The sequence below is a fragment of the Loxodonta africana genome, chromosome 11, assembly GCF_030014295.1.
Source record: "Loxodonta africana isolate mLoxAfr1 chromosome 11, mLoxAfr1.hap2, whole genome shotgun sequence".
Classification (NCBI taxonomy): domain Eukaryota; kingdom Metazoa; phylum Chordata; class Mammalia; order Proboscidea; family Elephantidae; genus Loxodonta; species Loxodonta africana.
Genome location: NC_087352.1, coordinates 5,325,781 through 5,338,867, shown reverse-complemented (window position 1 = coordinate 5,338,867; position 13,087 = coordinate 5,325,781). Strand labels below are relative to the sequence as shown.

At 46.1% G+C, this 13,087-nt stretch overlaps 1 protein-coding gene across 1 annotated transcript in view; it reads right to left on the bottom strand.

The window, feature by feature from the left end:
• Positions 1-12,146, bottom strand: part of SPTBN4 (spectrin beta, non-erythrocytic 4) — a 112,399-nt gene extending 100,253 nt beyond the window's left edge. The window contains exon 1 of the mRNA XM_064293667.1: positions 9,293-12,146. Within this exon, the coding sequence (XP_064149737.1) occupies positions 9,293-9,464 (172 nt within the window). The 5' untranslated portion in view covers positions 9,465-12,146. The remainder of the gene's footprint in view (positions 1-9,292) is intronic.
• Positions 12,147-13,087: the final 941 nt, after the last annotated feature.

Below are 13,087 nucleotides of genomic sequence, written 5' to 3'. Positions count from 1 at the left end.
ACACAAAGGAACACCAAGGATTTGCTAGCAGACACCAGGAAGTAGGAGAGAGGCCCACAGAAGGAATCAACAAGCTGAGGCCCTGATTTGGACTTTTATTTTCCAGCACTATTAGAAAATAATTTGTTCTTTAAAGCCATCCTCTTGTGCTATTTTTGTTACAGCAGCACTAGCTAACTAAGACAAAGTCAGACACAAAAAAGTACAGACTGTATGATTCCATTTATATAAAATTCAAAAACCAGCAAAACTAATCTATGTTGTTAGAAGTTAGGACTTTTTTACCCTTGGAATGTGGTGAGATGGAGACATGAGGGGCTTCTGGGGGTCTGTCATAGTCTGATTACCAGATGCTCACCTGTAGAAATCCTGGATACGCTAAGTTATCTGCTTTTCTGTATGTGTGTAATACTTTAATAAAGAGTTTTTAAAAAATAAACCAAAACAGTTGTCGTCAAGTCAATCCTGATTCCTGGCGAACCCATGTGAGTCAGAGTAGAAATGTGCCCCATAGGGTTTTCTTTTTTAAAAATTATTTTTGTTGCTGATAATATACACAGCAGAACACCCCATACAGCTGATTTTCAGAAATAGATTGCCAGGTCTTTCTTCTTCTTCTTTTCTTTTATTGTGATTTAGGTGAGTTTACAGAGCAAATTAGTTTCTCATTCAAAAATTTATACACAAACTGTTTCATGGCATTGGCTGCAATCCTGTCTTTGGCTGAAAGGTGAACTCGGGGAGCGGCTTCAAGTCTGAGTTAGAAGGGTAGCTGAGGGCCATAATCTCAGGGGTTCCTCCAGTCTGTGTCAGACCAATAAGTCTGGTCTTTTTTTTCTGAATTTTAATTTTCTTCTCTATTTTTCACCTTCTCTGTCTGAGACCCCACACGTCTGTCAGTTTGTCCTACTGTGGTGGCTTTTCTGTTGCTGTGATGCTGGAAGCTATGCCACCGGTATTTCAAATACCAGCAGGATTACCCATGGCAGACAGGTTTCAGCTGAGCTTTCAGGGTAAGACAGACAAGGAAGAAGGATCTGGCAGTCTACTTCTGAAAAAATTAGCCAGTGAAAATGTTATGAATAGCAGCGGAACACTGTCAGATATAGTGCCAAAAGATGAACTCCTCAGGTTGGAAGGCACTCCAAATACAACTGGGGAAGAGCTGCCTCCTCAAAACAGAAAACCAAAAAAAAAGTAGAAAGCCAAAAAACCAAACCCCTTGTCAATTCCAACTCATAGCAACCCTACAGGACAGAGTAGAACTGCCCCATAGGGTTTTCGAGGAGCGACTGTTGGATTTCAACTGCCCACCTTTTAGTTAGCAGCTGAGTTAGCTGCCACCGGGGCTCACCTCAAAATAGAGTCAACCTTAATGACTTGGATGGAGTCAAGTTTTCAGGACCTTTGATTGCTCATGTGGCACAACTCAAAATGAGAAGAAACAGCTGCAAACATCCATTAATAATGTCATTGTTGTTAGGTGCCCTCAAGTTGGTTCTGACTCACAGTGAATGAAACACTGCCCGGTCCAAAATTCTATCAGGTGATCTCCAGCGTCATTTCTATCACCAAGCCCATATTTTCCAACTACTGTTCCTTCTTCTTTGTTTCCAACTTTCAAGTTCCCATCACCAGCAATTACCAATGCATCTTGACTGCATGTTTGATCAATTTCAGACTGCAGAAGCTGATAAAAAATCTTCAGTTTCCTCATCTTTGGCCTTAGTGGTTGGTGAGTAAATTTGAATAATGGTTGTATTAACGGGTTTTCCTTGTAGCCATATGGATATTATCCTATCACTGACAGTGTTGCACTTCAGAATAGATCTTGAAACGTTCTTTTTCGAGATGAATGCAATGCCATCCCCCTTCAAGTTGTCATTCGTGGCATAGAAGACCATATGGTTGTTCGATTCAAAACGGCCAATACCAGTCCATTTCAACTCACTAATGCCTAAGATATTGATCTTTATGTATTCCATTATCTTTTTCGATGATTTCCAATTTTCCTAGATTCATATGTCTTACATTCCACATTTCAATTGTAAGTGGATGTTTGAAGCTGCTCCTTTTCATTTTGAGTCGCGCCACATCAGCAAATGAAGGTCCCAAAAGCTTGACTCCATCCACGTCATTTAAGGTCAACTCTACGTTGAAGCGGCAGCTCTTCCCCAGTCGTATTTTGAGTGTCTTCCATCCTGAGGGGGTCATCGGTATCAATGTTCTGCTGCTGTTCTTAAGGTTTTCACTAGCTAATTTTTTTCAGAAGTAGACCACCAGGTCCTTCTTGATAGTCTGGAAGCTATACTGAAGAAGCCTGTCTGCCGTGGGTGACCCTGCTGGTATTTGAGTTAATGGTGGCATAACTCCCAGTGTCTCAGCAACACACAAGCCACCACAGTATGACAAACTGACACACATGTGGGGCCATTAATAATAGAAAACCCTATGGGGCAGTTCTACCTTGTCATATAGGGTCAATATGATTTGGAATCAACTCAACCGCACACAACAACACAACAAGATGCTCTCTGAGGCCTCCAGCAGTGATGTTCTCTGAACCAGTGGTTCTAAGATTTGAAGAGTCCTTGATTCACATCGGAGTCCCTGGGTGGTACAAACAGCTAATTCACTCGGGTGCTAACCGAAAAGTTGATCAAGTCTGCCCTGGGGCATCTTGGAAGAAAGGCCTGGCATTCAGCTTCTGAAAAATCAGCCGTTAAAAATCCTGTGGAGCACAGTTCTACTCTGACACACACAGGGTCTTCAGGAGTCCAAATCTACTGACTGCAACTGGTTTGATTCTTATCTTATCACAGCCTGTCTCTGCTTAAAATCTTTCCACACCTCCCTGGTGCCCTCAAACACTTCATCGTGGCCCACAAGGACCTTCACGATCTGGCTCCCACTGACTCTCTTCAATTATTTATTTTCTGACGTGCCATCTTCACTCCCAATTTCTGGGGGTCTTTGCCTAGACCTCTGCCTAGAATATTCTATTCTCAACCCTCAGGTTTCCATCCTATTCATCCTTTAGGGCTCAGCTCAGGTATTGCCTCGTCTAGAAAGCCTTCCATGGTGCCCTAGGCTGGGTCAGGCATGTCCTCTGAGGTCCCACAGCCCCTAGGCTTCCTGGGCCAATCTGACCCCTCTACCTGTGCCTCCCCCATCCCAGCCCTAACCCCCCCTGGGTCATCACTGTCTAGCGGGGCCTGGCTCTCCCACTGAACTGGGAGCCTGGAGAGGCAGGACTGGGACTGGCTCGGTCACCACTATATGTCTCCCACACTTGTTCTGCACAAGCCAAGCACAGAGCTTTAATAAATATTTTGCGAATGAAATAAGAAATTCTAGAATTCTAAGTCGATATGTTTCCAAGTTTTTAAGGTTCTAAAAGTCTAAGTTTCCATATATACACACTGTTGTGATTCTAGGTTTCCAGTGAACACTGGCAAACCATGGGCTGGATCTGGTTCATGCTTTGTGGTACATACAGATTTTTTTCTTTTTTCATAATTGGGAAATTTCCAATAACAATCAGAGCTGGGAGCTTTGGGTCCACATTTGCCCATGGCAGGAGCTGCTGACCAGGGTGGTGTTCTCCCGTTCATCATGGCCTCACCGCCAACTCACTCATTTATGTCATCTGCCATCCCGGAGATAGTTGAGTTGGGCACCCTGCTTGAAAGCTTATTACCATAAAGTCCCAAGAATCTTCTTATCAAAGATCCCATGACTGCAAAATACCAAGTGAGTGAAGTTCTGAGATTTTGAAGGAACTGATAAGGACTTTAGGGTTTTAAGGCAGAAACAATCCATGTGCCCATCGGCGAATGAATGGAAAAACAAAACATGGCATATCCACAAAAAACAAAACCACACCCTCTGCTGTCGAGTCGAATCCGACTCATAGCGACCATATAGGACAGAGTAGAACTGCCCCATACGGTTTCCAAGAAGCGCCTGGTGGATTCGAACTGCTGACCTTTTGGTTAGCAGCCGTTGCTCTTAACCACTATGCTACCAGGGTTTCCATATCCACAAAGTAGGATGTTATTCAGCCATAAAAAGGAGCGAAGTACTGATACATGGTAGAACGTGGATGAATCTTGAAAACATTATGCTAAGTGAAATAAGCCACACACACACACCAAATATTGTATGCCAAAAAAAAAGACAAACCTTAGAAATAGAACTACCATACGATCCAGCAATCCCACTCCTTGGAATATATCCCAGAGAAATAAGAGCCTTTGCACGAACAGATATATGCACACCCATGTTCACTGCAGCACTGTTTACAATAGCAAAAAAATGTAAGCAACCAAGGTGCCCATCAACAGATGAATAGATAAATAAATGATGGTATATTCACACAATGGAATACTACCCGTCAGTAAAGAACAGTGAGGAATCTGGGAAACATTCATAACATTAGTCAGCTTCAAAATTAGTCAGCTGCAGAAGAACAAATATTGTATAAGACCACTATTATAAGAACTCGAGAAATAGTTTAAACAGAGAAGAGAATGTCCTTTGATGGTTACCAGAGTGGGGAGGGAGGGTGGGAGGGAGAGAGGTTTTCACTAATTAGATAGTAGACAAGAACTATTTTACGTGAAGGGAAAGACAACACACAGTACAGGAGAGGTCAGCACAACTGGACTAAACCAAAAGCAAAGAAGTTTCCTGAATAAACTGAACGTTTTGAAGGCCAGAGTAGCAGGGACGGGGGTCTGGTGACCATGGCTTCAGGAGACATCTGAGTCAATTGGCATCATAAAATCTATTAAGAAAACATTCTGCACCCCACTTTGGAGAGTGGCTTCTGGGGTCTTAAACGCTAGCAAGCGGGCCATCTAAGATGCATCAGTTGGTTTCAACCCACCTGGAGGAAAGGAGAATGAAGAACACCAAAAACACAGGGCAATTATGAGTCCAAGAGACAGAAAGGGCCACATAAACCAGGGATTACATCAGCCTGAGGCCAGAACTAGATGGTGCCTGGCTACAACCGATGACTGCCCTGACAGGGAGCACAACAGAGAACCCCTGAGGGAGCAGGAGAGCAGTGGGATACAGACCCCAAATTCTCATAAAAAGACCAGACTTAATGGTCTGACTGAGACTAGAATGGCCCTGGAGGTCACGGTCCCCAGACCTTCTGTTAGCCCAAGACAGGAACCATTCCTAAAGCTAACTCTTTAGATAGGGATTGGACTAGACTATGGGATAGACAATGATACTGGTGAAGAATGAGCTTCTTAGATCAAGTAGACACATGAGACTATGTTGGCATCTCCTGGCTGAAGGAGAGATGAGAGGGTAGAGGGGGTCAGAAGCTGGCCAAATGGACTCGAAAAGAAACAGAGGAGGAAAGGAATGTGCTGTCTCATTAGGGGGAGAGCAATTAGGAGTATATAAAAAAAAATTTTTTTTTTCAAGGTGTTTATAAATTTTCGTATGAGAGTCTGACTCGATTTGTAAACTTTCACTTAAAGCACAATAAAAAAAAAAAAAACCTGTTGCTGTCAAGTCGATTTTGTTTCATAGCGACCCTATAGGACAGAGTAGAACTGCCCCATAGTGTTTCCAAGGAGCACCTGGGGGATCCGAGCTGCAGACCTTTTGCTTAGCAGCCATAGGTCTTAACCACTACGCCACCAGGGTTTCCGAATATTGCATATTTTTATATACATATATATATAAAATATATAATATGTAAGTGTTATAAGGGGATTTTTTAAAACTTATATTTTATTGTGGTAAAATGTGTATAACATAAGGAGTCCCTGAGTGGTGCAAATACTTAAGCACTCAGCTGCTAACTGAGAAAGGTTGCTAGTTCCAGTCCACCCAGAGGTGTCTCAGAAGAAAAGCTTGGCAGCTGACTTTCATAAAATCAGCCACTGAAAACCCTATGGAGCACAGTTCTACTCTGACACACATGACGTCACCACGGGTCACCAGGAGACAGAGTCACATCGAAGGCAACTGCTGTAATAGGCAAATACACAGAGCCAAAAAGTCCAGTAGTGGTTACCAGGGGCTGGAGGGAGGGCAACACAGAAGCTGCTGTTTAATGGGTACAAAGTTTTGCTTGGGATGACTAAACACTTTTGGAAATAAATAGTGGTAATGGTTACATTACATTATAAACGTACTTAATACCACTGATTTATACACCTAAAAAATGGTTAAAAGGGGTAAATTTCATGTTATGTGTTTTGTTGCTGGGTGTCATCAAGTCAATTTCAACTCATATGACCCCATGTGACAGAGTAGACCTGACCTATAGGGTTTTCTAGGCTGCTATGGGAACAGATTGCCAGGTGTTTCTCCCACTGAACAGTTAGGTGGGTTCGAACCGCCAACCTTTCGGTTAGCAGCCAAGTGCATAACTGTTGTTCTACCAGGGCTCCTCACATTATATATATTTTACCAAATCAAACCCACTGCCGTCAAGTCGATTCTAACTCATAGCAACCCTGTAGGACAGAGTAGAACTGCCCCATAGGATTTGCAAGGAGCGCCTGGGGGATTCGAACTGCTGACCTTTTGCTTAGCAGCCATAGGTCTTAACCACTACGCCACCAGGGTTTCCACATATTTTACCACAATAAAAAAAAGTTTTAAAAATTTCATGATTATAACAATCTAAATTTTATGGTTATAACACTCCATGTTTTTGGTATTTTAGAGTCCTAAGGGTCCAATGTTTTAACAGCCTGTGACTATGAAGTTATGATAAGACTCTGAGGGCCTGAGGTTCTAAAGGTCTTTGCTTATAAAGTTTCAATGATGATGATTAAAGTCCTATGAATATAAAGTGCTAAATTTCAAGGGTCTACAATACATGTCCTGCATTCGTATGCATTTAAAATACATGTTCTGAAGGTCTAAGGTTCTAAGAGTCTATACCTATAAAGTTCTCTAGTCTCTCTCATACTGATTTTTTAAGTTGTGCATAACGAAACATACAACAACTCAAAACTTCTACATGTACAGTTCGGTGGCATTGATTACATTCTTCAAGTCGAGAAACCATTCTCACTATCCTTTTCCAAATTATTCCACTACCATCAACACAAACTCAATGCTCCCTAAGCAAAAGTTCCCCCTTTCCCCCTCCCTCCACCCCTGGATTACACCTCCACATAAAGAAAACAAAAATCCTCACAACTGGACCAATAAGCAACATCATGATAAATGGAGAAAACATTGAAGTTGTCAAGGATTTCATTTTACTTGGATCCACAATCAAGGCCCATGGAAGCAGCAGTCAAGATCTCAAACAACACATTGCTTTGGGCAAATCTGCTGCAAAAGAACTCTTGAAAGTGTTGAAAAGCAAAGATGTCACTTTAAGGACTAAGGTGCACCTGACCCAAGCCATGACATTTTCAATCACCTCATATGCATGTGAAAGCTGAACAATGAATAAGGAAAACTGAAGAAGAATTGGTGCCTTTGAATTATGGTGTTGGCAAAGAATATTGAATATACCATGGACTGCCAGAAGAACGAATAAGTCTGTCTTAGAAGAAGTACAGCCAGATTGCCCCTTAAAAGCGAAGATGGTGGGTCTCATGTACTTTGGACATGTTATCAGGAGGGACCAGCCCCTGGAGAAGGACATCATGCTTAGTAAAGCAGAGGGTCAGCAAAAAAGAGGAAGACCCTCAATGAGATGGACTGACACAGTGGCTGCAACAATGGGCTCAAACACAGCAACAGTTGTGAGGATGGCACAGGACCGGGCAGTATTTCGTTCTGTTATACATAGGGTCTTTATGAGTTGGAAGCGACGGGACGGCACCTAACAACAACGACAACAACCCACCCCTGGTAGCCACTAATAATCATTGGCTTCCATGTATTTGCTTATTTCATATAAGTGAGATCATATATTTCCTAGGGGCATTTGATCATTAAGTGAGGTCCTTTTGCGACTAACATATTTCGCTCGGCATGATTTCTAGGTTCAGCCATGTTGTGGCATGTCTCGGGACTTGGTTTCTCTTATGGCTTTGCTTATATTGTTTTAACACATGAAAGTAGAGCGACCAATCATTCCAGCTTGCCTATGCCTGAGGTGTGCTCTCTGAGGCCTCCAGCACTGATTCTCTGAATCAGAGATTTGAAGTGTCTTCATTCTCACTTGATCACATCCTGTCCCTGCTTAAAAATGCTAAAACCTGGACAGTCCCAGGCAAACCAGGACAAGTTGGTCTCCTACCTCAAAGTTCTTAGGCCCTATTCTTCTAACCCGAGATTCTAAAATTTATGATTATGAAGTCCTCAGTTTCTATATTCAACACCCCTCTGTTAGTTTGTCGTACTGTGGTGGCTTGTGTGTTGCTATGATGGCAACGTTTCGTTCCATTGTACGTTAAGTCACCATGAGTCAGACTCAGCCCGATGGCAGCTAACAGGAACGGCAAGGTTCTATGAGTATTAGAGTTTAGGTTTCTAAGGATTAAAGATTGGAAGGGTCAATGAGTGCAATTTCTCAGGGCTATGATTATAAAAAGGAGCCCTGGTGGCGCAGCGGTTAAGCACTTGGCTGCTAACCAAAAGGGGCGCAGTTGGAACCCCCCAGCCTCTCTTCAGGAGAAAGATGTGACAGTCTGCTTCTGCGAACATTTACAGCCTTGGAAACCCTATGGGGCAGTTCTACTCAGTCCTGTACGGTCACTATGAGTCAGAATTGACTTGATGGCAATGGGGTTGGGTTTTGGCTTGGACGATTGTAAAGGTCTGTATATCCTAAGGTCTCCGTTTCTAAAAGCCTAAGGCTTGCAGAATATCTGAGTATGATGTTTCGAGGTCCTAAGATCTGAAAGTTTTCCATTTCAGGATTCCAAGGGAGTATACTTAGAAAGTCCCCCCACTTTTGGAATTGTACATTTCTAAGGTTCTAAGGCTGTGCTGCCCAATATGGCAGCCACAAGCCATGTGTGGCTACTTAAAGGTAAACGAGTTCAAATTAAATAAAATGAAAAATCTAATACCTGAGTTGCACTGGCCACATTTCAAGGTCTCAACGGCCACATGTACTAGCAGTTACCATCTTGGACATCATAGATCTTTCTGCCATTGCAGAAAGTTCTACTGGATAGTGCTAGTCTAAAGATTCAAGCTCTAAGTGTCTCCAGCTCTATTCCCACCCTCCAGACCACCAAGGTCTTGTGGCACTAAGGGCCACAGGCACAGACACCATCCTGGCAGACCCCTCCCCCTTCCCTCTCTTCCTCTTGTCCCACTCCAGCCCACGCCTCCCAGGTACCTGCCAAGGCCTTGATTCGGGAGCACTCAAAGAGTGAGGCAGCTGTGGTGGAGGCAGCCGGCAGCTCCCGCTCCCAGCCCCGATCCGGACTGTCCCAGCGGGCTGTAAGGTTGTTGTTGTTAGGGGCTGGCAGGCCCTCCATGTTGTCCACTTCCCCTGGTACCTGTGCCATCAGGGAAGGTGAGGCCTAGGATGGAGAGAAGTAGATTACGGCTTGAAATGAGGCCCAAGCTCAGAGGCCCTCCTTCTGACAATGACTGTCTGGGCTTCAGTTTTCCTGTCTTTAAAGTGTTCACCCTGACCAGTTCACAGGGCTGTGGTAAAGTATCCAGCTTGGCTCCTGGCATAAGGCAGAACCAAAACCAAACCAAACCTGCTGCTGTCAAGTCCATTCTGACTCCTAGTGATCCCATAGGACAGAGTAGAACTGCCCCACAGAGTTTCCAAGGAGTGGCTGGTGGATTCGAACTGCTGACCTTTTGGTTAGAGGCTTGGCAAATTGTCACTGTTATTATTATTAGAACAATATTTTTCTATTATTAGAACAATAATATTGTTGTTGATAGAACTATAATGCATTTATTGAGGATATGCTCTGTGCTAAGCACTTTCTATGCATTATCTCAATTCCCACAAATTTAATTCCCGAAGTATAGGCTATTATTAGGCCCATTTTACAGTAAAGGAAGCTGAGGCACAGAGGGGTTAATTCACTTACCTAAGGTTACACAGCTAGTAAGTCATGAAATTAGGATTCAAACGCCAGGCGCTGTGATAGAATGATTGCATTAACAGCCGAATTCTTCATCCTGGTAGCCACGCCCTTAAGGAGTCCTGGTGGCACAGTAGTTAAGCACTGGGCTGCTAACCAAACATTGGTGATTCAAACCCATCAGCTACTCTGTGGGAGAAAGATGTAGCAGTCTGCTTCCATAAAGATTACAGCCTTGGAAACCCTATGGGGCAGTTCTACTGTCCTATAGGGTCACCATGAGTCAGAATCGACTCCATGGCAACGGGTTTTTGTTTTGTAGCCATACCTTTTGCCATGTAACTCTCCAGTGTTCTTCTATTGTGGGGGTGAAAGGGGTGGAAGAGTGGGGGGACGTGTCCCACCTCTTGCCACTGGGCTTTGTCATATGACTTGCTTTGGCCAATAGAATCAGGTAGAAGTGATGGTATGGCGGGTCTGAGCTCAGGACTCAAGACACCTTGCATCTTTCTGCCTGGGCTCAACTGTGGCTGAGAAAAAAACATGTTTGGGCTAGTCCAAGGCCAAGGCCCCAGTCACTGCAGCCAAGGCCAGACAGAGCAGCCAACAGCTACCACCTCGCTCCCCAGATGTGAATAAGCTCACAGGAGACCAGAAGAACTGCCGGGCTGAGCCCAGCCAAAACCTCAGACCCAAGGGCTAACTAAATGTTTAGTGTTTTAAAGCACTAAGATTGGGGACGGTTTGTTATGCAGCATTATTGTGGCAACAGCTGACTGCCATATCATCTGACTCCAGAGCTATGCTCCAGAACGCTAAACCCACTGCCGTCAAATTGACTAACTCATGGCGGGCCCCGTGTGCATAGAGTAGTACTGCATTCCATGAGGTTTTCATGACTGTGTCCTTTCGGAAGCAGATTGCCAGATCTTTCTGCCCAGGCACCTCTGGGCGGGTTCCAACCACCAACCATTCAGTCGTGGTGGACCGCTTAATCATTCGAGTCACCGAGGGGCTGCTCTAGAGCCCTACTAGATAGTAAATATGAAACTTAAAGGGATAGGTGATGTCAGATACATCTCCTCCACTCTCCCAGCCACCCCACACCTGATTCTAAGACTAAGAAAAGAAGGAATTGAGGGGAGATCAATGTCACTCCTTCTCAAAAGGCCTAGACACTTGCCAACCCATTAGACTCTAGGAGGGCAGTGTGTGGGTCTTGGTCAATGGGGTGGAGACTCTGCCTTTTGGAGGACACAGCAAAATCCATTCTTATTCTTCCCTTCTTCCATGGAAAGCTGTAAAGTGGGCACTTGGTACCTACCTGCTGTGTGACCTTGGCCAAGTCACTTCCCCTTTCTGGGCCTCAGTTTGTTTATCTGTAAAATGGGGATAATAATGGTACCCATTTCCCCGGGGCATTTGACGATTAAGTGAGCTCATAATGCTGGTAATAGTGGTATCTGATACACAGCAAGCCCTCAGTACACGTTCCGTGTCTGGTCTGAGGTCACACAAAAACGAGTTCAATCTTGTTTTCTTCTTGCTGTGTCTTTAACCTGGTATCTTTAACGTGGCTTCTCTGTGCCTCAGTTTCCTTCCTGTTAAACAGTGATCACGACTGTCTCATCAATGGAGGGCACTTGGGGATGGGTTTCATGAGCATTCCCTCAGGCCAGGGAGCAGCCCAGGCCATTACGTGATTGAATGGGAAAGGCAGGCTGGAGAGGGCGGTGGAGAAGGTGGGGAGACGAGTCCCACAGCCCCAGCAAGGGCTGGCGGGGCGCGGGGCTGGGGGCGGGATCAGAAGCTTTAACCCTTCGCAGGCCGGCCGAGCCTGTCTTTCCCCGCAGTCCAGTCACGGTGCCCAAGGAGGGGGGCCTGCGAAGGCCAAGGCCTGATGGTAGGACCCACGCATGGAGTGGAGGCTGCACTGGGTTGGGGGGGGGGGCTTGTTTTGCCCTAGACTCCTCACCTCCCCCACAGCCAGGGAGACCCCCGGGGTTCAGGCCATGCCCACCGCGCGCCGGGGAAGGATGCTCGGGCAGGTGGGGAGATGCTGCCAGGGAGGGGCTGTTGGCCCGAACGCCTCTCACCTGGGCCCGCGGCCGCCGGTGCGGCCGTCCGTGCAGCTCGCCCCGCCAGCCGCTCTCCCTGTCGGCGTCCGCAGCCCGGCCCGGCCCGGCTCGTCTCGGCCCTACCGGCCCAGCGGTTCGGCCGGATCCGCATGCGCCGCCGCCGCCGCCGCCGCCGCCGCCGCCGCTGCCGCGCCTCCCCCCCGCTCGCGCGGCCGCCGCTCTGGGCGCGTCCCCGGGACCCCCTCCCGCCCGCGGCCCCCCACTGCCTCGCCGCCTGCAGCGCTGGCCCACGCGTGGTCACACACCCGTCCACTGCGTGTGATACACAGCTGCACTCGTGGGGGCCAGAGGTAGCGTCACACTCTCAAACGGAGTCACAGACTCCCACACTGTCATACACACACGGGATCACACAGCGTCACGAACACCCACATCCACACACACCCAGTGTCACCCGCTCGTATGGGGTCACACAGGGTCAAACATTCACCACGCAGTCACATATTCGCATGTCGTTCCACACTGGAACAGTGTCACAAGCTGTAACACACTCACATAGTGTCACCACCACTCGTACGGTATCACAGAGTCACACACGTGCCACACACTCCATGGGGTCACAGAGTCATATACTCACATATCACACACGGCCTCGCAATCACATTGTCAAACTCTCTTACACACTCACACTTCTCACTCTAGTCACACACATGGGGTCACACACCCATGCGCCCATATATCACAGTCACTGGGTCACAAATAACATCACAACAACAGCAACACCTACAGCCACACACTCAAACGGGGTCACAGGGTTACAATTCTTACATGACATACATGATGTCACACACTGTCACAGTCTATAGAGTCACACTCTCCCATATAGTACATCTCACACACGTCACGCACTCACACACGTCACGCACTCACACTGTATCACACAGCGTCATGATGATGCCTAGAGCACTACAGACTGACACACAGTGTCACCAACAGTATCACCAT